Raw genomic sequence first — 25178 nt, 5'->3', positions numbered from 1 at the left:
TGAATTTCATTTTGTATTCAGGTCAATGTCATTTGCATTAGTTTGGTCACACAGAGAGAACACGGCGAACATTGCGGAAGCAAAACAACATGAATCGACTGTTTAATCTGCTGTGCTCTTCTCTTCTTGCAAATGTAAAATTTCTTTTCCACCGTAGAGGACTCGCGAACTCCACTATTAAAAATCCTGGTTCTTATCTAGCGAATGCAGAAAATACAGAGGAAGCCTGGTGACGTAGTGCCCAGCGATGCTCAGTCGCAGCTCCACAGCCTCCATGTGATTTCTTTACATTGATACACATCACGATTCTGTAATGGCTGCTGGTTCTGTAGTGGTAGTTTACTTCACGGTGTAGTTTCCCCGTTGGACCATTGCTTGATACAGACCTATTTAATTCCCGGAAGGTTTCTTTGCATATGCAGTTGGTTCTTTGCGCTTTGCGTACAAAACAGAAATCTTTATAGGAGCTACCTGATTAACTCAGCCCGTGGGATATGTGACGAGAGTCTTTTTCAGATTTCACAGATCTGTTACAGTCTGCTCATGGCGGGTACGTTGCACTAAATAAATAAAGAATCTTTCTGTAACTTTCACGTGGATGGTACTTTTGATAAGCAAGAATGGTTCCCCAATTCCATTGCTCTGCAGAAGCACTTTGGTATTTCTACTTTTGAGTATTAAACATTGAGTGAAGAACTTTTAGCAGAAGTATTAGGAACTATGAGCTAATGTGTCACCCAGGGTCGTTCAGTTCCTCCCTTGTGATGCGGTTTAATAGGGAGGACAACATCAAGGGGTCTGTCTATAATGTTCGGGATAACGGAATTGGGGTGAAAACCGAAGAAACAATTGGGTGGGCTGTATTTTAAGGTGAAGTAGTAAAGGGAAGACTGCATATGCCCCCCTTGGCAGAGCAGACAGACCGTCCTCATCTTCATCTCCACAGCCCGCAGCCAGACTGCCCAGCTGAGCTCGCGCGGCTGTCGGAAGATCTTGTTACCCGGCAGAACATAAGGATCAATTAGGCTGCGGTGAATTTGGGGGGGATGTACAAACCACCCTTCTTGGTGGTCTGGAGGACTCACCAGGAGTTGACTCAATCCGTTCTAATCTTCTGTGGAAAAAAGAAATCATGTGGTTGCCATGCATTGACCATCTAGTTATTAATATAGTAGCAGAAATAGCAGAAACGTATACCCAAACTTTATAAATACGACTAACATCTCAAAACGCCCCACGGACATTTCAACTAGAAAGTGTGAATCACTGCGGCTTGAGCGATAAACTGTACTCTGTCACACACGATGAAATAAATAAGTTAAAATTAAAAAAAGAAGATAAATTCAAATATAAAAAATACAAAGAAGCCTACTTTGATTATCGCATTTACTACTGAAGCAAGAAGTTGCATTAAAACTTTTTTTTTCTTTGGTGTGTGAAAAGGCACTTGCTTTTAAAACAGCTTAATCCATCGGCCACGTTATTCTAAAAACAGCGAATAATAATAATAATAATAATAATTAAAAAAGAAAGAAAGAAAGAAAGAAAGAAAGAAAGAAAGAAAGAAAGAAAGAAAGAAAGAAAGCATTTTTAAACGTAAAACTTTACACGTCACAGGTTACACGCTAACAACGACCCCCCAATTTAGCGGTTTATTCATTTGGCTTTCTCGACCTGTCAAGGTGCTGTAATTATAAGAAGGGCGTCAAGTCTTTCGGGTTGGGGGGAGAAAAGTGGTTAGTTACAGCACTTTAGGTCATAACTTAATATATAAATATGTGTATAATTTTAGTTTGTCTTAAATTAAAATCCCCGATTATTATTAATACTAGTAATTCATTTCGTCATATCGCCCATTCATTTCCAGCACAATATGTCCATCAACACTCTCCCTCACGTAGCCAGTCAGAACGTTTGAAGTCCTCCAGATGACGGGGCAGTCGGATTCCGTCCAGTTCATCCAATCTGGATTCCGGTGTGGTCATTGGCCCACTTTTTTTTTCGTACAGAATATATACCGTATATAGTTCCTTTCTCTGACGTCACCGGCGTTCAGCCGCCCATTTTCCGTTGTACAGCCTGAGATTATGGCAGCAGCTTGCAGTTCACTGTTCAGTCCTGAATACAAGACAACAACCAACCGGAAGTGTCCATCGTGATCTTGGAAATGCCGACTGATTTCTGATTGGAGGCGGCCGATCAAAGCCTGATGATTCTGGTGACGCAACAAGAAAACCTCTCACGTTCGTCCACTGCATAAAGGTCCGATATGGCAAACCGGCGTTCTCCTCTCACAACCACACAACTTGTCTTTGGCTCCGTTATTTTTCGAAATATTACGGTGCTGTCAATCCTAGCACACAAACCACGCCCACCCATCCACCCCGCCCCGCCCCGTTTCTTCCAAAAGTCCTTCTACTTGGCAATCAGATCTCCAGAAGCCCTCCGGCGTGTTCGGGGCTGGTGGCGTTTGTCGCCTTCTCTTCATCGTTGGCCGTGCCGTCGGGAATCCCGTTACCGGCTGGAGAGCCCGTTTCTGGAGTGCCCTCCCGTTCCCCGTCCACCCCTTCAGTTCCCGGCTTCCCTGGCACCACCCCCTCAGCGTGTGTCTTCTGGTGCTTGCTCAGGTGGTCGCTGCGCGTGAAGCGCTTGTTGCACAGCAGGCAGGTGAACTTCTTCTCTCGGGTGTGCGTGCGCACGTGTCTCTCCAGCTCGTCCGAGCGTGTGAACCGCTTGCCGCAGAAGAGCCAGTTGCACACGAAGGGCCTTTCCCCCGTGTGCCAGCGCAGGTGGGCTTTCAGGTGGGACGCCTTGCCATAAACCTTCCCACAGCCTGGAATGTGGCAGCTGTGGACGGGCTTCTTTCTGAGACTAGCGGCTGAAGCGCCCAACCTCTCCAGTTCCTGGCAGTTGGGGCAATCACAAGATGAGCGGCCGGGAGTGGACCCCCCATAGCCAGAACTTCTCGATGGTTTCAGACCAATTGGGCTTTCCATCAGTGAGCTGTTGGCAACTGGCTTGGGCTTGTACATATCCTGGGTTAGCATATGTTGGCTGGAGGGAAGCAGATGGGAGGAAGAGCCAAGTCCTACTGTGGAATAAGGAGTTGGACTCAAGGAGGTGAACTCAGAACTGTAACTAGGCAGCTGGGGGCTTAGAGAAGCCTGAGGGGGCACGGGCTGCAGAGAAGCTTGTAGGCTGTCAGGCTGTGTCTGCGCGGCGCTCAGCCAGTTGGTGTTGGAATGCACATCCCACCAGGAGGATGTTGGATTTGCAGAAGCGGTAGAGATGCCAGGATGGATGCTAGCTTTATACCAAGAGCCGTAAGGGTGAGGCATGTCTAAGGAGGTGTAGACACTCGTCAGACAGTCTGCGGAGGCATGGGTCTTAGACACTAAGAGCGAGGGGTCCTGAGAAGTGGACGAAGGTGGGAAAGAATGCGGGAAGGGGTTGTAGTCAGCACCATAGGTGGTGGAAGCCTGTGGGCTTCCAGATTGGGTCATGAGTCCATTTCCTCCGGCGAACGATCCAGGATACGGGTCCCCCATTCCTTCTGGACTCCTGCTGCTTTTGGGTGTCTGGAGCTCGGAGCTCAGGCCGTAGGCTTTCTTCACAGGGTTGCCGTTTCCTGTTTTGCTGGGAGTTGCTGAATCTCTCACTGGACTGGAGCCTCCAAATTTATTGCAGGTTGCTGTCAGCATAGCCAGAGGGCTTGAACCATAGCGTGCCTCATCCTGCAGAGAAGAGGGAAATAAGAAAAAAAAAGGGGGCTTTCAAGACTGAGGCTCAGTTTGAAATTCAAAATTACAAATATCATAAACTAAGCATCCCAACCAACCACAACCCCATGGGCAGAACAGGGTGGGCACCAGGGGCGGATCTTCTACTATGAAACGAATGAAGCTTAAGCTTCAAGGATTAAGCTTCAACTTTTGTCTGCCCCATAACTCAAAAACGATAACGCATAGGAAATTTATATTCACACCAGTGACTTTGACATGTGAGATACAGTTAGGTCCATAAATATTTGGACAGAGACCACTTTTTTCTAATTTTGGTTCTGTACATTACCACAATGAATTTTAAATGAAACAACTCAGATGCAGTTGAAGTGCAGACTTTCAGCTTTAATTCAGTGGGGTGAACAAAACAATTGTATAAAAATGTGAGGCAACTAAAGCATTTTTTTAACACAATCCCTTCATTTCATGGGCTCAAAATTAATTGGACAAATTAAAGAACTGGAAATAAAATGTTCATTTCTAATACTTGGTTGAAAACCCTTTGCTGGCAATGACAGCCTGAAGTCTTGAACTCCTGGACATCACCAGATGCTGGGTTTCCTCCTTTTTAATGCTCTGCCAGGCCTTTACTGCAGCGACTTTCAGTTGCTGTTTGTTTGTGGGCCTTTCTGTCTGAAGTTTAGTCTTCAACAAGTGAACTGCCTGCTCAATTGGGTTAAGATCAGGTGACTGACTTGGCCATTCAAGAATTTTCCACTTCTTTGCTTTAATAAACTCTAGAGGTGCTTTGGCTGTATGTTTTGGGTCATTGTCCATCTGTATCATGAAATGCCGCCCAATCAATTTGACTGCATTTAGCTGGATTTGAGCAGACAGTATGTCTCTGAACACCTCAGAATTCATTCGGCTGCTTCTGTCCTGTGTCACATCATCAATAAACATTAGTGTCCCAGTGCCACTGGCAGACATGCACGCCCAAGCCATCACACTGCCTCCACCGTGTTTTACAGATGATGTGGTATGCTTTGGATAATGAGCTGTTCCACGCCTTCTCCATACTTTTTTCTTGCCATCATTCTGGTAGAGGTTGATCTTGGTTTCATCTGTCCAACGAATGTTTTAAAAGAACTCTGCTGGCTTTTTTAGATGTTCTTTAGCAAAGTCCAATCTAGCCTTTCTATTCTTGAGGCTTATGAGTGGCTTGCACCTTGCAGTCCACCCTCTGTATTTACTTTCATGTAGTCTTCTCTTTATGGTAGACTTGGATATCGATACGCCGACCCCCTGGAGAGTGTTGTTCACTTGGTTGGCTGTTGTGAAGGGGTTTCTCTTCACCATGGAAATGATTCTGCGATCATCCACCACTGTTGTCTTCCGTGGACGTCCAGGTCTTTTTGCGTTGCTGAGTTCACCAGTGCTTGCTTTCTTTCTCAGGATGTACCAAACTGTAGATTTTGCCACTCGTAATATTGTAGCAATTTCTCAGATGGGTTTTTTCTGTTTTTGCAGCTTATGGATGGCTTCTTTCACCTGCATGGAGAGCTCCTTTGACCGCATGTTGTCTGTTCACAGCAAAATCTTCCACATGCAAGCACCACACCTCAAATCAACTCCAGGCCTTTTATCTGCTTAATTGATAATGACATAATGACGGACTTGCCCACACCTGCCCATGAAATAGCCAGAGTCAATTGTCCAATTACTTTTGAACCCCTGAAATGAAGGGATTGTGTTAAAAAAATGCTTTAGTTGCCTCACATTTTTATGCAATCGTTTTGTTCACCCCACTGAATTAAAGCTGAAAGTCTGCACTTCAACTGCATCGGAGTTGTTTCATTTAAAATTCATTGTGGTAATGTACAGAACCAAAATTAGAAAAAAGTTGTCTCTGTCCAAATATTTATGGACCTAACTGTAATCCAATACAGCAATTTTAATCAAAATCTAAGAAGCAGGGTTTAGATTTACTAAAAAAAATAAATAAATAATGATAATCTGTCATGGGACAGCCCCATTGAAAAAAACAAAACTGGGTACCCAGACCTCATTGCTGGTTGAAAAGCGGCCCATAACTGTTCAAGCATCAGGGCCCCAAAAAAGTAGGCCTATCACTGGTGAGCATCCTGGGGCCCTGCCTTACACTCTTAAAATTGAAGGTACCTTCAGAGTGATGTCATAAGGGCACCCGAAAGAGAGAGAAGAGTTATTTAGTTAGAACCATAAATCACTGAAGTAGGTGGTCACAGATTTGTGAAACACCACAAGCTATACAGATAATGAAAAAATGACATTGCATGAGTCCTATTTATAAGATTTACTGTATACATTTCAATTGTATGACAAATTTCCATCATACTGAATCTCAGGTCAAAATTCAGAAGCATAAAAACAAAAAAATGCAGACATAAAGGACAGATAATACAGCCAATCAATCAATCAATCAATAATGAATATTGTACAGAAATTGCAAAATCAATTTAAAAACTTTCAAATTTCAATTTTATGACAAATATCCATTTAAATTTATCATGGAATTTTTTAATATGTATTTTTTTCTTATTTACACAATTGAACTTCTTTAGGTATTTTAATTTAAGAAAATTATTTATATAATAATAAGACTTCAGGATGCGAATTGTTGGAGCATGTTAGCTTCAGGTGCGATTATGTCATTATTCTAACACCATTGTATTTGCTTCTTATCTTGTTGTCTGTTGCTTTGGATGCGTGCACCTTCATTCTTGTATGTATTTAACTTGCTTTGTAAGTCGCCTTGGATAAAGGCTTCTGCTAAAGAAATAATAATAATAATAATAATACACTCAATTAAACATATGATTGAATGAACTTAAATGATTATTTATACTGATGGCATGGTGGCACAGTGGGTAGCACTGCTGCCTCGCAGTTAGGAGACCCGGGTTCACCCTGTGTGGAGTTTGCATGTTCTCCCCGTGTCTGTGTGGGTTTCCTCCGGGTGCTCCGGTTTCCTCCCACAGTCCAAAGACATGCAGGTTAGGTGGATTGGCGATTCTAAATTGGCCCTAGTGTGTGTGTGTGTGTGTATGTATGTGTGTGTGTGTGTGTGTGTGTGTGTGTTCCCTGCGGTGGGCTGGTGACCTGCCCAGGATTTGTTCCTGCCTTGCACCATGTGTTGGCTGGGATTGGCTCCAGCAGACCCCCTGACCCTGTAGTTAGGATATAGCGGGTTGGATAATGGATGGATGGATATTTATACTGAATCAATAAAAATTGTTAAAAATACAAAAGGCCATTTCATTTGCCATTTATTTTGGATAATAGTTTTCTGTCTTTTTTTTATCATTGCTAATTCTGTAATACTTGAGGCAAAGAAAAAATACTTTTCTGATGTAGGGTGGCCAACAAATTTGTCAATGTTTAAAAAAAGTGTTATATAATAGCATCCACAACCACTCAAAATCCACAGAATTCAGGACAAAGTCAACTTACTGAAAGTCTTTTAACTTTGTTTCAAAATTTATACAGATGTGGGGGTCTCTTGGACCACAAATGCAATTTCTGTTTTCATTTATTTGTGTGGTAGACTCTTCTGTCCAAAGCAACTCAGAAAAGGAGGTCAACCTAATCAAGTTACTCCGGTCTGGTGAGTGTTTGGGAAGAAAATGAATCATCACAAGTGAGGAGCGCAGAATAAAATCTAAGCGAGTTAACACTCCCCAGATTTATAAAAGCTATTAGTCAGGCAGAACTTCACCAAACAGGGGAGTCCTCAGAAGATTCTTGAGCGTTTTGAGGGAGTCAGAGTTCCACCAGTGAAACATGAATAGAATCTGGACTGAGATTTGATGCGACACACGACCTGAGTGGTCGAGCGCAGGACCTCCCAAGGGTCTCCACATAAGTAGGTGTGGATCCACGTACCCACTGGCTATTCTTTATGCAAATACAGGATAGTCACAAACATTAAAGTTGTTTACCTTATTTAAAGTTATTCGTGTAGCAAAAATAGACATACTATATTCTCAATATTAAAAAGTGTTAATTTTGAGCAAGAGTAATATAAGATATGAGCAAAGACAATGACACCCGGGGCCGACTACTCTTCTATTAAAAGAAAAAAAAAATAATGGTTGAGTTTCAACGTGATTTAACTGTGTTAATGTGACATCTAAGAGAATTATATCAACAAAACTAGAAATTGCAACGTAATATCGACAAACACGATTTTTGTAACTTATATGAATTTTAAATGAGATAAATAAAGTCAACAACACTGTTTGTTATGTACTGTTATGTTGCTATTGTTAACCTAAAACACTTCAACGTCACAAGGTGCAGGCGGACGCACTATGGCAGCACTTCATCTCTTCATTTTTAACAGTAAATTTTCATTTCGTTTCTGCAATAATTGTCTATTAAATTCTCTACAAATGAATATACTTCCATACACTTAGATTTGCGTATAATAGGCTCATTTAATTGCAAAGGATTAACCCAGCCACAGGTTGGATAATGATAATTATACCAAATCAATAAAAATTGTTTAAAATACAAATACACTGCACAAACCAGTGTGTTTCTTCGTGCCGGTCCCAAGCCCGGATAAATAGGTAGGGTTGCGTCTGGAACGGCATCCGGTGTAAAATTTTGCCAAATCAATATGCGGGCAACAATAAAGATGATCCGCTGTGGCAACAACGAACGGGAGCAGCCGAAAAAAAGAAGATTTAATTGCAAAACATTGCGTATACTGTTAGAAAGAATGAAAAGCACGTAACAAAACTACAGTGAATGAAAATTCTGAATGTATTCAAAAAGCGGTGAACTGGTTTTATTAGTTTGAGAGAGAGAGAGAGCGAGAGAGAGAGCGGTTGGGAGCATGCGCTGATACAGCGCGTTGCCACACCCACCACTCGACGAATCACCCGGATTGGGACCCGAGTGCAGCAGGTGACACCTAAGTGCCACACTGGAACACTTTCAGTTTTGTTTTTACATTGGCTGGAGTGCCAATCCTGCCACTAACCCCCGAGTTTTCCCTATAAGTTGGAGAAGCTGCTTGCAGATAACGTCATACCTAGAACGAGCGATTGCCATGTAAAATGCCTTATTAATTTAAATGATCTGAATTTATAAGGGTGAAAGCGCACACGTTTTCTTTGAATTAATTAAAGCTAATTTTATACTCTGTAAAAGCTGAGCATTTTAAAATATGTAAACTGTTTATTCATTACAGGCCGAGTTCACGTTTACTTGATCTGATGTATCCCACTACAATTTTAAAAGTGCTAGTTCTTTAATGTCACTTTATGGTTCTTTACTTTATTGTGTGGTTCCTATTGCTTGACAAAGGACTATATTTCATTCTGGGAAAGCTTCTTTGGATGTGAAGTTGGTTCCTTATGCTTTGAAAAACTTCTAATAGGTAGAAAAAAATTTGAATGTATGGCTACTTTGCAGGACACTAACAGAATAAGAAAACCTGAGCTTAGCCTGCGCTTTGTGCCCAGAAAGAGTCCTTTGAAAATCCTGGCTTCTTGGAATTCCCAAAATCTGTTACAATATATTTGTGGTTATTTACTATATCTCTTAAAAATAAAGGTGCCAGTGTGGTTCTTGACAACGATGCCATAAGACCCAATGAACCCAATGAAATGCTCTTTACTGTAAAACTCCATGACTAGATGGTAACAGATCTGTGAAATACCAAAGGCTTACCATTATAAAGAGACTCTCCCTGCATGCAATCACACAGGCTGGTTCTCTTAATCTGTTAGTGTTCTGCCAGGTAGCATACCATACATTAAAGACTTCAGTTTTTTCTTTATTTTGTTATTTTTTTTTTCAAAATATCAGGAGGTTTTTCAAAGCAACTTCATAAGCAGAGAACCCTTCCAGAATGAAACGGTGCTTTGTCAAGCAATGGAGCTACAAGGAACTACACAGCCCAGCAATGAACCATCGAGCCAACTGACAACTACATCTGGTCAATGACATCACATGTGATGAAGACCATGGAGAGGCTGCTGCTTCACCACCTGAGGCCACAGGTCTGCCACGCCCTTGACCCTCTGCAATTCGCATACCAGGAGAAGGTGGGAGCAGAGGATGCCATCATCTATATGCTACACCGATCACTCTCCCACTTTGACAGAGGCAGTGGTGCTGTAAGAATTATGTTTCTAGACTTCTCTAGTGCCTTCAACACCATCCAACCTCTGCTCCTCAGGGACAAGCTGACAGAGATGGGAGTAGATTCATACCTAGTGGCATGGATCATGGACTACCATAAAAACAGACCTCAGTATGTGCGTCTCGGGAACTGCAGGTCTGACATTGTGGTCAGCAACACAGGAGCTCCACAAGGGACTGTACTTTCTCCGGTCCTGTTCAGCCTATATACATCAGACTTCCAACACAACTCGGAGTCCTGCCACATGCAAAAGTTCGTTGATGACACTGCTATCGTGGGCTGCATCAGGAGTGAGCAGGAGGAGGAATATAGGGACCTAATCAAGGACTTTGTTAAATGGTGCGACTCAAACCACCTACACCTGAACACCAGAAAAACCAAAGAGCTGGTGGTGGATTTTAGGAGGACCAGGCCCCTCCTGGACCCCGTGATCATCAGAGATGACTGTGTGCAGATGGTGCAGACCTACAAATACCTGATATAATTGGATGATAAATTGGACTGGACTGCCAATACTGATGTTCTGTGTAAGAGAGGACAGAGCCGACTATACTTCCTTAGAAGGCTGGCGTCCGTCAACATCTGTAATAAGATGCTGCAGATATTCTATCAGACGGTTGTAGCGAGCGCCCTCTTCTACACGGTGGTGTGCTGGGGAGGCAGCATTAAGAAGAAGGACGCCTCACACCTGGACAAACTGGTGAGGAAAGCAGGCTCTATTGTAGGCACGGAGCTGGACAGTTTAACATCTGTGGCAGAGCGACGGGCGCTCAGCAGGCTCCTATCAATTATGGAGAATCCACTGCATCCACTGAACAGGATCATCTCCAGACAGAGGAGCAGCTTCAGCGACAGACTGCTGTCACTGTCCTGCTCCACTGACAGACTGAGGAGATCGTTCCTCCCCCAAACTATGTGACTCTTCAATTCCACCCGGGGGGATAAATGTTAACATTATTTCAAGTTATTGTCTGTTTTTACCTGCATTATTATTACTCTTTAATTTAATGCTGGAGTATGTGAATTTCCCCTTGAGATTAATAAAGTATCTATCTATCTATCTATCTATCTATCTATCTATCTATCTATCTATCTATCTATCTATCTATCTATCTATCTATCTATCTATCTATCTATCTATCTATCTATCTATCTATCTATCTATCTATCTATCTATCTATCTATCTATCTATCTATCTATCTATCTATCTATCTATCTAGCTTCAATGGCAAAGTACATGGAGCAGACCAAAGCGACTAAAATCGGAGAGGTGAAAAAAGTGACCGAGCAAATAACACAGAAAGCTGTGTGGCAGATGCAGATGAAGACTTAAATAACGAGAGAACAAGATAAATTTGCAGTAGGTGACAACAACAACATGCCAATGGCCCACCACCATGGGCCACTGCTGACAATGCAGCCTCGTTCAGGCTTGACACTCAAGAAAGCAAACTCCACGGACCCGCACTGTGTCCAAAAATCAGCGGCTCCTCCTATAATGTCATTACGGCTCATATGTTAAGTCCTTAGAATGCGTAGGCTTTGTACGTGTATTAATTAATATGGAAGGGGGTGGTTAAGGGGGACCCACTAATGAGCTTAACCCCCGAATTCGAAGGCAGGATTGTGGTGCATCTGGAGAATATCCCGACAAGTAGGGTGCAAGGTAATTGCAGCATGAACACACACACACACGAGGGGTCAATTTATCATCGCCGATCCACCTAACCTGCACATCCTCGGACTGTGGGAGGAAACTCCACACAAGGATCACCAGTGGCGATAACCGCGATCTTCTTACTCCGAAGCAGCAGCTCTACCACCACGCCGCTTCATTACAGACCCCACTCCAACCAGTCCAGGGACCCCAGTGACTGGAGAGCTTTGTTGGTTTTCTCGGGTCATCATTTTAAAAGTGCACACCGCCGCTTAGCAGCTTCAAGTGAAGGGGCGTCTGTGTTGTTTTGGTAACAAGGATGGAAGCAGGGTCGCTTTGCTGACAGCTGTTCTCAATTTCGGGCTGCACGGTGGCACAGTGGTAGTGCTGCTGCCTCGCAGTTCGCTTCCCGGGTCCTTGCTGCGTGGAGTTTGCATGTTCTCCCCGTGTCTCCGTGGGTTTCCTCTGGGTACTCCGGTTTCCTCCCACAGTCCAAAGACATGCAGGTTTGGTGCATTGGTGATCCTAAATTGTGCTTGGTGTGTGTGTGTGTGTGTCCTGCGGTGGCCTGGTGCCCTGCCCAGGGATTTGTTCCTGCCTTGCGCCCTGTGTTGGCTGGGATTGGCTCCAGCAGACCCCCGTGACCCTGTGTTAGGATATAGCGGGTTGGATAATGGATGGATGGATTTTCTCAATTTCTTCATCACTTTCATTTATTCCTAATTTTGTACGTTCATTTGTCAAAGTTGACAGTACATTGTAACCCCATTGGCTCCTTGTCATGGTGCATGCTATTAATAACACTGTGTACAATGGTGATTTAATGATTGATTCAATGGGGTAATTTAAAGAGAATAATACGATCCTAGGGCAGGCAGTGTGTTGTACGGATTAAGGTTTTGAACTTCAAACCTTCAAGCTCTGAGGCTGTGGGTTCAAATTTGACACTGTGTGACCCTGAGCAGGTTACTTCACCTACCTGTGCTCCAATTGGAAAGGCAAATGAAATGGAAGCAATTATATCATAAATGGATAAGAGCGTCATCCAAATATGTAAATGATAATAAAATCATCTTTGACAGTGATACCAATTGAGCAGTTGAGCTTTTCTAATGAAAAGAGAAATCTGCTCTCAGAGACAATGGGCGTTACTCAGCTTGCTATTCTCTTGCTTATTCCTCAATAATAAACTGGACAGAGTGCTGTGACCTCTCTAGCTTCGTGGTGCTATATACACTCAGTTTTTCATAAAATTGAATCAGTTGAAATGCAATGAATGACCTAAAATGGCGAAAAGCTATGCAGCAAATTATCAGTGGTTTAAATTTAAAGTTAAGGTTAGCAAAAACTGAAAAAAAAGGAAATATCAGAATATTATAAATGAGCCTTGTTCAGGGAACAACTAATAGATTACAACCTACAGATGTGCTGCATCAGTTCAAGTAAATGAAGCCTTGTAAGTTGGAGCAAACAATTTGCACAGGTGTCCCAACTTCAGGTGATTACTTTAAAAACCCTCTGAGTGTCTTAAAGTAAAGTTAGAGCAGCCTGTGTTACTACGCCCTCTGAAGTACTACTTGGGCAATATTCTAGTGACAATGGCAAGAAAATGGCAATGAACAAATCAAATGTGACAGAGCATCATTACCCTTAGAAGTGTAGGCCTTTCATTTAGAGGAACAGTAAACAACAGCAAAGTGTCAGGGAGTCCAGTGGTGTCCTACACAATCCAAAGACAGTTGGAAAATGAAAGACGCTCTGATAGTAAGAGAGCTGGCAGAGCCAAAGTCACCACCCAATCAGAAGACAAGTTTCTGAGGGTCACTTGCTTGCATGATCACAGGCGCCTCACATCACAACAGCTTAACAGCGGAGGTTGAAAAGCGGGTGTCATTTCTACTGTGAAGAGGAGACTTTGTGCTGCAGGTTTGACAGGCCGAGTGGCAGCAAGAAAGCCATTCTTTAAAGGACAAAACAGGGACTTGAAATACCAGCTGTGGATTACTGCAGACTGAACAAAGTCTCACGGACCGATGAATCCAAATTTGAAATCTTCGGTTCATCACACAGGGTGTTTGTCTGCCATCGAGTTGGTGACAGGATTATTCCTCAGTGTGTGTCACCAACTGTCAAACATGGAGGAGGAAGTGTGATGGTCTGGGGTTCTTGGGTTGGAGGCAGAGTTGATGATTTGCACAGAGTGACTGGCATTCTGAATCAAAAGGGTTACCACAGTTTGGCTGTTATATCCGCAAAAGGTGGCTCAGCAAGGACTGATTTCCAATTACGAAACTGGATGGAATGAAAACCTGCAGCCACTGCGGCACTCCAGAACTGTGACTGAGGACCCCTGCTTTATTAAATACTAGCCACATTACCAAATGCAGACAGGTAATCAAATAAATTTAAAAATATTTGCTATCTCCTGCCCTATTTGTACCATCAGCACCTTCCTCTGTACCTTCATGTGTTTGAAACTCTGTTGCTTCAGTAGAAAGTGCAATCCATTAAGGTCTGCTTCTCAGACTCCGCCACTATTTTTCACTTCCTGTCCCCTTTCATTCTGCCCATCTTTAAAGGTAACTCTCAGCGTGCCTCCTACTCCTTTACTCTTCCTCATGTGTCACACACTCTCATACTTCCTCTTTTGATTGCATCACCAAAGCCAAACTGACCAATCACAACAAAGCCAAACTGACCAATCAGATTGCTTGCAGGGACTGGACACACACACAGACCTTAGTGTTTCATTAAATACATAGTAGATAAGACTAATCAAGTCACTGACTTATACAGTATTTATATATATACTAGGGGGCTTTGCCCCCTGCTCTCTTCGCAAGCCCACCCTCTCCCTCTACCCCTGTGTGCGCCATGCGCCACCCACTTCACATGACTGAACGCATGCTAAGGAGATGTGGACCGATCTGGCTGCTGGCTGTCTGCTCTGTGCTACCGAGCTGCATGATCTGCATGTCGCGCTGCGCGTCGATTATTGAAAAGCCTGTACAGCAGCTGTTCTTTTGTCTCTCTCTCTCTCTCTTTATATATATATATATATATATATATATATATATATATATACACACATCTATAAGAGGGACGTTCAAAAATTTCCACACTTTTTTTAAACTCTATTTATTAAGAATTTCAAAAACAAATCACATCACTTTCTGCATAATCATCTTTGTTTGCGATGCAATTTTCCCAGCGTTGTACCAACTTTTTAATGCCCAATTACTCCTCCTCCCGCCTTCACCGTTTCCAGCAAAAATCTAAAAGTGCAGAAAATTTTTGAATGTCCCTTGTATAGGATGGTCCAGATCTAACTTTTATGCAATGCAATGCAATAATTGCATAATTAGATCTGGACCACCCTGGTATATATATATATTACTAGCAAAATACCCGCGCTTCGCAGCGGAGAAGTAGTGTGTTAAAGAGGTTATGAAAAAAAAAGGAAACATTTTAAAAATAACATAACATGATTGTCAATGTAATTGTGTTGTCATTGTTATGAGTTTTGCTGTCATATATATATATATATACATACATACACAGACACACATAAACATATATATACATATATATATACATATCTACATATACACATATATACATATACATATACACATATCTACATATACACATATATACATATACACACACACATATATATGTATATATATATATATATATATATATATATATATATATATATACAGATACACATACACATATATATACATATATATATATATACACATATCAATATATATATATATATACATACATATACACACATGGGCGGCATGGTGGCGTAGTGGATAGCGCTGCTGCCTCGCAGTTGGGTGATCTGGGGACCTGGGTTCGCTTCCCGGGTCCTCCCTGTGTGGAGTTTGCATGTTCTCCCTGTGTCTGCGTGGGTTTCCTCCGGGCGCTCCGGTTTCCTCCCACAGTCCAAAGACATGCAGGTCAGGTGGATTGGCGATTCTAAATTGGCCCTAGTGTGTGGTGGGTGTGTTTGTGTGTGTCCTGCGGTGGGTTGGCACCCTGCCCGGGATTAGTTCCTGCCTTATTGTTTAAAAAGGAGAAGATTAAAATGGAATACTACTTAAACAAATAATAATAACAACATAACAGATACCAACAAGCGATGGACCTCTCTAATTTAAAAACTAATACATAATTAATATCTCCTGCCATTATAAGGTTTTGAGAATTCATCTTAGGAATTAAACACAAAGCATTAGTTGCACATTCTTGATCATCTGAATTCGAAGATGGTATATTGACTAGAATTTGTTTCGTTTTGTTAATTTTCTCAATCACTGTAATATAGCAGCCTTACTTTGTCACTACTACCCGATGAAACAGGCAAGCCACATGGGTATAAAAAAAACAGCCAAAATCAACCAGTGTAGTTGGTGGCATGAATTTTTAACTGTTTTTATTGAGCTGAACAAGCACTAGGGATATTTAACCATTGGGCCCTTGGCATTTCCTTTTTTTATTCTACTGCAGCTTTTATCTGAGAAAATTTATAAATATCTACTGCAGGTGTGTGTATGTGTCTTGTAAAGGACTGGCACCATGTCTAAGGTTGTTTCCTGCCCCACCCACTACAACAATGAAACACAGAAATGGGTTAGAAAATGGACAAATAGGATTTGAACTCTAACAGGTGGCGCACCTCCCTCTTTGACACACTGTGAGGTGGACAGCACTTGTGACCCTGTGGTTAAGAGCCCAATGCCTTGAACACCACTAGGCTGTACTTCCAACCAGGCATCATCTAGATGAGTGGAAGGCATTGGATGAAGCAGTGTATTAATGGCCCTCTGCTCCGGCCCATGAGTTGCACCCCCTGGTACTCTCAGCAGCTTAATAACAGATGATTTGATTTACACAATTCATTCAATTGCCATTCTGATTTCGGGATTATCACAGAATTCTCCTCAACTGCTCGTAAATTGCAGATGCTAAACCTCGTTCAAGCCCCCCTGCCTTTCCAACAGCTGTTCTCCACATCACAAACAGATCATTGTCACCTAATTAAGTGGCTCCATTTATGACAAACTGCTGAATTGGACAGAGTGTGCCAAAGCATTTCCAGACAGCCATGTCCTTCTTAAACAACAACCCACAAGTTGATTTGTCTCTGATGAAATACAAAAAAAAAAAATGGAGCCGAAATATTTTTTTAGGCTGCAAGACATGACAAGCGGATAACAATTAAAGATAAGATGCCCCGTCATTCCAGGGTGTAGTCACAAACACTGAAATCAAAGCACAAATTAATTTCATAAGTCTGTATGTTCACATGTAGAGGCTCAAAAATACACTGGAGGTCTGTGTGGTGACATCTTGGAGTGACGTGACACGTGGGGATTTATAGCATGACCTAAATGTACCAGCATGAGCTCAGTCTAACTAAAGATCTTATCAGAAAAGATGGTACTGCTAGGACCCGGGGAAGAGGAACACTGTTGAATATTTTCTAACCCAGTACACTAGATGGCAGCACTCCTGAGTTAGGTTTCCCACATGGAGACCTGCAGGGCATGCTGGGACCTGTAGTCCTGTGAGGAAGCCCTTTTTGGGTTCCATAGCAGGTCGCCAGAGGGAGCTTCTGGAATTCACAGTCCCTACTTTCAGGGATTTCTGCTCAATCCAGAGATGCTTCCAGAAGGCTGTGTCCTACCACCAGAAGTACTCCCGGGTCACAGATAAAAGTAGACGCTCGATATCATCCAATATATACCTACATACATTCTGTGGCTGAGTGTGTCAGAGTGCCCAACAACAAACTGTCACCTCATCCATGCCTGGATTTTTTTTCCCCCCAAGAAAACTGCACAAAGGTCATTTAAACAAGAATGGCTGGATGGATGGATAGATGGATATACAGTGTATGTATAGATGGATGGATATATCTCTCTATTATAAAAAAAATCTTGTGATGATATGACACTTTTTTCTCTGCGACGAGACGTGAGAGACAGAGAGACACTTTCATGTCCAGTGACTTACAACAATTGGAAGCAAGTCCCGTGATACACATGCAGAGCAGGTTAGAGATAATGGAAGTAGGAAAATTCGAAAGTCTCAAAAAAATGAGAGTAAAGATCGCATTAGCGCAAACAAATGGAAAATATTACTTGGTGAAATAATGGAACAGCGAAAAGCGATTGAATAGTGTTTGAGGATGTCTGGGGCAGAAGAGAGACAATGCAGTGAGACAAAAGGACAGCTGCTGTACAAACTTTTAAACATTTGAAGCGCCTCACAAAATGCAGATCATGCGGCAAGGCAGCAGCAGCAAGCCAGCTGCTGATCGAGCAAAGAGGAGGTAAAAAAAACCTATTTATTTCCCATTGTATCACCGTTTAAGAGGGAGTTTCGGAGGAGCGACCGCATCTCCTTGGGGTGCATTTAGCCCCCCTTTTCTCAACGATGCATAGTCCTGGCGGGGGGAGGAAGGGGTTGGCAAATGAAGCCCACTAGCATATGAATATAAGTCTCTCTTTCTGTTGAAAGGTCATTTCATAGGCTCCATCAGGTTGGCAGGTTGCCCCCCAAATTTTGTGGGTATTGAAGCAGAAGTTTTGAAGGCCAGATACCCGTTCTAACACCAACCTCCTTTAGAACATAAAGAATGGACGGTGATCTTATCGACACCCCAGGTCACAGACGTATAATACCTGTCTATATAAATATTATACTGTACATATCACACATTATGTATACTGTATATTTACTATGTGTTTTATATATATATATATATATATATATATATATATATATATATACACACAGTATATATATATATATGGAAAAGAATGTCTGTGATACGGTTTGCATATTTGCAGCTGGAGATCCACAAAGGGAGAAAAATGAATCACGTATCATAAAAAAATTTTTATTCCTGAGCTTTCAACCCCTGCCAGGGGTCTTCATCAGAGGATAACGATTAGACTTACAAGAATCAAAGAAAATATATAGCAAAAAATTACGTGGGGGGGGGGGAGGGGGGTGGGGGAGGCGCCTAAGTCAGTGCCGAATCCTGGTTATCAAATAAGAACGCCATCACCAGACACTTGGACATAAATCCAGTATATGCAGACTTAAGAAGAACATGTTCATAATAAACATGACTTTACACCCAATACCCTCCCCCCCATCACACTGACTTAGCCACCTCCCCCACCCTCTCCATGTAATTTTTTGCTATATATTGCCTTTGATTCTTGTAAGTCTAAGCATTATCCTCTGATGAAGACCACTGGCAGGGGTTGAAAGCTCTAGGAATAAAAATTACTTTATGATAAGTGATTCATTTTTCTCCCTTTGTGGATCTCCAGCTGCAAATATTATATATATATATATATATATATATATATATATATATATATATATATATATATATATATATATATATATATATATATATCCACCAGACTTAACAGATCAAACAGGACCTGTTCATGTAGTTATGCACATGCCATATATGAGTGATTTCCATCCATCCATCCATTTTCCAACCCGCTGAATCCGAACACAGGGTCACGGGGGTCTGCTGGAGCCAATCCCAGCCAACACAGGGCACAAAGCAGGAACCAATCCCAGGCAGGGTGCCAACCCACCGCAGGACACACACAAACACACCAAGCACACACTAAGGCCAATTTAGAATCACCAATCCACCTAACCAGCATGTCTTTGAACTGTGGGAGGAAACCAGAGCACCCGGAGGAAACCCACGCAGACACGGGGAGAACATGCAAACTCCACGCAGGGAGGGCCCGGGAAGCTGAACCCGGGTCCCCAGGTCTCCCAACTGCAAGGCAGCAGCGCTACCCACTGCGCCACCGTGCCGCCCTATATGAGTGATTTGTATGTTGTAATTATAGGATGTTGATTTTTAAAAGGGCAGCACCGTGGCACAGTGGGTAGCGCTGCTGCCTCACAGTTAGGAGACCTGGGTTTGGTTCTCGGGTCCTCCCTGTGTGGAGTTTACATGTTCTTCCCGTGTCTGCGTCGGTTTCCTCCCACAGTCCAAAGACATGCAGGTTAGGTGCACTGGCGATCCTAAATTGTCCCTAGTGTGTGCCTTGCAGTGGGCTGGCGCCCTTCCTGGGGTTTGCATGTTCTCCCCGTGTCTCCGTGGGTTTCCTCCGGGTACTCCGGTTTCCTCCCACAGTCCAAAGACATGCAGGTTTGGTGCTTTGGCGATTATAAATTGTGCTTGGTGTGTGAGTGTGTGTGTCCTGCGGTGGCCTGGTGCCCTGCCCAGGGATTTGTTCCTGCCTTGCGCCCTGTGTTGGCTGAGATTGGCTCCATCAGACCCCCTTGACCCTGTGTTAGGATATAGCAGGTAGGATAATGGATGGATGGATGATTTTTAAAAGGTACTTCAGTACTAATTGCATTGTTATGGCTTGGGGGCAAATCAGAATCTTGCTTACAATGGGAACATTGACATGAAGCTCTCACTGCATTTGTAGGTCAGCGTTGCCAGTCTCGCCTTCTTCTTTCACTAGTTGAATGAACTGGGGTGGTCAACTTTATTCCCCTTAAACTTTTTGTGCTTACTATATCTTTTTTAGATCTTCCTTCTGGTACAACATATAACTTTGGCCAAACTGGGACATGCCTGGGGCCATGACACAGATAACGAGGCAAAATTAAATAGTTTAATAAGTCGGAATTGAACTGAGGTTACTTGGTAGAGGTTCAAGCGTGCTCATCATCACAGAGAGTGTGGCACTGTTTCTCTGCTGGGAAATAGTGCGAAGTCAAGCAAAATGGCACCTTATATTGGCTAACTAAAAGAATTAAAACTAAAAAGCCAATACAAGGTGTCATTTTGTTTGACTTCTTGTCACTACATCCATAATGACTAACACGGTACAACACCCTGGTGTTAAAATGAAATGTAGCTGTTCTGAAGAGTTCTGTTGCCACCACTATGGACATCCGATCAGAGATGGATGAAGATGTCCAAAATCTATGGATCCTTTCCAAAGTCATAGAAAGATGAAGGTGTGGTTTTAAAATAATTTTACAAATAATCTGCTACTGAGACACCACCAAAGCATCCTCCTCTTATTGGCCAAATTCCGACTAGGTAGAGACCAATCACAAAGTCGAATAACATCATTGTTCCGGTCAGGTGAAGTTGGGGAGCAGGGACCAATACAGCGTATTGCAGTACTCAATACATGATGAAACAGCTCAGGATCCCAGTTGTCAACCCCCGGGCAGTCCCATCCTTCAGAAATAACCCTCTATCTGCCATAGCCAGATGTTACATGGGCGTCCCCTCGGCCTCGTCCAGCCACATAAATCTTGTGAGCCGGATCACCCTCAGGTTATCAAAGTGCCGTAACTGACACTCCCTCACAATGCAGGTCATGTGTCTCATTCAGGACTCCATGAGCAACACAAATTCAAACCAGTGGTACCAAGGACTCTCTAAAGAGACACAGGACCGAAGGAGTCCAGTCTTGGTCTCAGGTCACTACTGTTCACTACTGCTTTTATAAAGAGATCTGACACATTAAGAAGATGACTACATTGCCTTTCCAACAGTAGAATTTCTTACCACTACAACGTTGATGTCCCTCCATGTCCCACCAAGGGTAGGGCAAGGCCAAAAGTGCAATGTCAGATACCGGGCTTATGGTGAGAAGAACCTGTGTGCTAAATTTCAAGCTGATGACACAGCTAGGGTGGGCTTGGTCTCTAACAACAATGAGCAAGCTTACCAGGATGAAGAGGAGAGTCTCACACAGGGGTGATAAGACAACGGTCTTCTCCTGACTTGCGGCAAGACAAAGGAGGTGATTGTGCACTTTGGGAGAAACAGCAGTGGCACTAGCACCCCCTAAGTATTAACAGATGCTCAGGTGGGGTGAGTGGACACTTTCAAATACCTCTGTGTACACATCACAAAAACACTCCATGACAACATCTTTACCACCACAGATGCCTCAGGGATTTCAGACTGCCCTCCAGGACACTGAAAAACTTGTATACATTGTGAAGGCTAGGGGGCACCACAGAGCCCCAAACACAAACACACAAACAAGTCCTGAGTTCAAATCAATGGGTGTTTATTACAAAATACCTTTGTACAAAGAATGCATACGGTGCATCTCTCTCTCTCTTTCTATCTCCATACTGCCAACCCTCCAGCCAAGTGTTGCCTTCCTCCCTTCCAGCTCCGACTCACCTGAACAAGGCAGTGTGGCCCCTTTTATTGACTACCCGGGAGTACTTCCGGTGCCAGGGCTTCACCCATTAGAAGCACTTCTGGGTTGTATGGAAGTCCTGAATAGTAGGGAGTGTAACTCCCTGCAGGGCCTTCTTGCGGCACCCACGGGCCCAAGCGAGGTTGTGCAACTGGACTACAATTCCCAGCATTTCCTGCTGATGTCCGAACAATATCCAGGGATGCTGCCATCTAGCTTCCTGGGGGAATGAACAGCCCTTACAGACGGTCTTTTCTTCACTTCCCTTTAGGGAAAGTATTGTAAGTACATCTGGTTGGAACACCTGCCCATCCACCTGGGGCCTCCCAGGGATGTCCTTCTATCCTACTATGGCCTCCTGACTGGGCAAAGAACCTTCTCCTCTCCTGGTTGGAATGCCCATCCATCCCTTGTGGCACTTACAACATCCACCATCAAAAGTATCCTGACAGGAAGTATCACCGTCTGATTTAGAAACAACACCCAGCAAGACCACAAGGCTCTGCAGAGAATGGTGTGGGCAGGTGAACGCATCACCAGGTGTGCCCTCGCCAACTTCCAAAGCATCTCTGTTAAGTCTCAAAGAGAGGAGTTGACTGATATTGGAAGAGGTCTGAGCCAGCATGGAAGATCAAAGAATGAGCAGGATAGGCGAGTTGAGACAACAAGGAAGATGCACAAGATAGGAGAACACTCTGCACCCTGGTTCTTCATTCAAGCTGCTTATGACGTTCTACCAAGACCCACAAAAACTCCTTATTTGGGGGAAGAGTGACCCTCCATCATGTGGGCTGTGCTCTCGAAGAAGAACATCTGCTCAGTAGCTGCCCAGAGACCCTGCTTGAAGGTCATAACCGGTGTCTCATTGACCAGTTTCTGAAAGCAGCGATTGAGAGCATTCCCAAAGAAATAAGTGCCTGAATCTTGAATCTTGCAAAAACGTCCATCTCCTTCATGAAAACCAGAGGCAGATTCCATCCAAGCCAATCATTACCCCCCCCCCCCCCCCCCCCCCACTATGATGCCCATGATGGTAGGGCTCACAGTGCCATGGGTAGAGTGCAGTATATGGATGACGCTAATGAAAGTGCCAGGAGGAGCTTTATGGGTTGAAGAATCTCAGTGAGCCAATTGAAGTGGGCTGTCGGGGCTTTGTAAGACATTCAGTCCTCATAGCATTTATTGTGCTGGCCATCATGAAGACTGGCACAAGGAAGGCCATAACAGACAAAGTCACTAGATATCTACGGATTAAGAGGTGGCTGCTGCTTTGACACAAACTGGGGTCTAATCACCCCTGGCTGGGTCGTCTAGAATGCAATACAATACAATTTATTTTTGTACAGCCCAAAATCACACAAGAAGTGACGCAATGGGCTTTAACAGGCCCTGCCTCTTGACAGCCACAAGCCTTGACTCTCTAACAAGACAAGGAAAAACTCCCAAAAATACCCTTGTAGGGGGAAAAAATGGAAGAAACCTTGGGAAAGGCAGTTCAAAAAGAGACCCCTCTCCAGGTAGTGCAGTGGGGGTCAATACGATACAATACACAGAACAGAACAAATCCTCAATACATATATATGTGAATTTCCCCTTGGGATTAATAAAGTATCTATCTATCTATCTATCTATCTATCTATCTATCTATCTATCTATCTATCTATCTATCTATCTATCTATCTATCTATCTATCTATCTATCTATCTATCTATCTATCTATCATATAGTGCCTTTCATATCTATCTATCTATCTATCTATCTATCTATCTATCTATCTATCTATCTATCTATCTATCTATCTATCTATCTACAGTATAAAAATAAAAATATTACAAGTACGGAGCAGAATTTAACAGTAGATGATATCCCTTAATATGATTTGGATTTGTTTAGAGTCCTGAAGACCTCAGCCATCAAGCTGCCTCCCCCAATTGGCCATTCCACAGCTGAGACAGTCAATCCGATGAAAGGACCCCTCTTCCAGATGATTCCTGCAATCCTCCATCAGGGATGACTTTACCTTAGGCAGGCAAAACAACTTGGCAGGCGGGCCGTGACACTTATTTGATGGGTCGGGGTGTGATGTCTGATGTTGAAAGACCTGAAACCCCCAATGACCTCAGGAACATCACTGAAGATACATCCTAGAGATACATCTTGCACCTATGGAAGACCAAATGGACAAAGGGCTTTTCTAATATTACATCTGCTGCTAACTGTCTGTCTTTTTGTACACCTCATAAACTACCCTATCATGCACCTTCTCACTTTTTACTGTAAGTGGCTTTTCCACTACTGATTATTGCACATTGTACTTAGGTTACTTTACAAGCTCTAATTTTATTTATCTTATATGTTATACTTATATTCTTTTTTTATATTTTATATTTTATTGTATTACGAAGATGAGAGAGAAACAGTATTTCGATTCTTCTGTTCTGTACATATAGTGAATTGACAATAAAAGGCTACTTGATTTGATTTGATTTTTTACATATTCCTCGTTACCCCAATGTAAATCCTTCCACTTGGCGGACGTTTGTAGTTTTGAACATCACTGTGTCTCATTTTTTTTTTTACAGACATCCTCTCCAAATGTTGTCTACCTCCTCTAAACTGACACTTGAAACGGAACTGGCGTCGAGGGCAGGGCTGTAGGCTTCAGTTATAGGCGGCGCCGGCTGTATGAACGGATAAGCCCGGCCTGGCCATGGCTCTCTCTGGCTCTCTCTCTCTCTCTCTTTCTATATATATATATGAGCCTTTTTAATTAAGTCAGTTGCGGTAAAGTTTTCACCCTACACAAGTCGTGAAGTTACATAAATAACTTGAAGTCAGATTAAAAAACAAATCCAAATCAGTACATCGTCAACTCCCGAGTATTTCAGTTGGCACGTCTATTGAGGAACTGAAATCTCATGGAGTTCGGCTGTTCGAAACCCGCAGCTCAGCTTGACCACATACAGCCAGTCTAGAAAGAGCGCCTGGCGTCTCTGTCGGCAACAAATTCAAATTAATCCATATTTTGAAAACCACCAATTTAAGACGACAGCTTCCACACGAATGGAGGATTTTTTTTCTAGTTCATATCGTGACACGTGTCGCAGGCTTGACTGATAAGCACAGAGCAGCGGCGATGAAGCTCATTATTAATATCATTCTACATTAACGCGTTTATTTTTTATTTCGGGTGAAGAGAAGCCGAAAGCTACACAGTAGTATGTGGATGTGTAATTCGAGGAAGAAAGACTCTTCTGATGAATGGATTTCTTCAGATTGTTGATCGCTTCCACACATTACCCCTTCTGCCAAAAGAAATGTTTATGGCTTGCCCACTAAAGCTGTT

The 25178-nt window shown here is 42.9% G+C and overlaps 1 protein-coding gene across 2 annotated transcripts in view; it reads right to left on the bottom strand.

Annotated features, from left to right (window-relative positions):
* Positions 1–290: 290 nt before the first annotated feature.
* sp7 (Sp7 transcription factor) overlaps positions 291–25178 on the bottom strand; it is a 51169-nt gene continuing 26281 nt past the window's right edge. For both annotated transcript variants that reach the window (XM_051924359.1, XM_028798503.2), the window contains exon 2: positions 291–3734. In XM_051924359.1, the coding sequence (XP_051780319.1) occupies positions 2427–3701 (1275 nt within the window). In that variant the 5' untranslated portion in view covers positions 3702–3734 and the 3' untranslated portion in view covers positions 291–2426. The remainder of the gene's footprint in view (positions 3735–25178) is intronic.

Source organism: Erpetoichthys calabaricus, chromosome 3 (assembly GCF_900747795.2).
Source record: "Erpetoichthys calabaricus chromosome 3, fErpCal1.3, whole genome shotgun sequence".
NCBI lineage: Eukaryota > Metazoa > Chordata > Cladistia > Polypteriformes > Polypteridae > Erpetoichthys > Erpetoichthys calabaricus.
The sequence above is the reverse complement of the archived record's forward strand: the minus strand, read 5'-3'. Positions and strand labels throughout refer to the sequence as shown.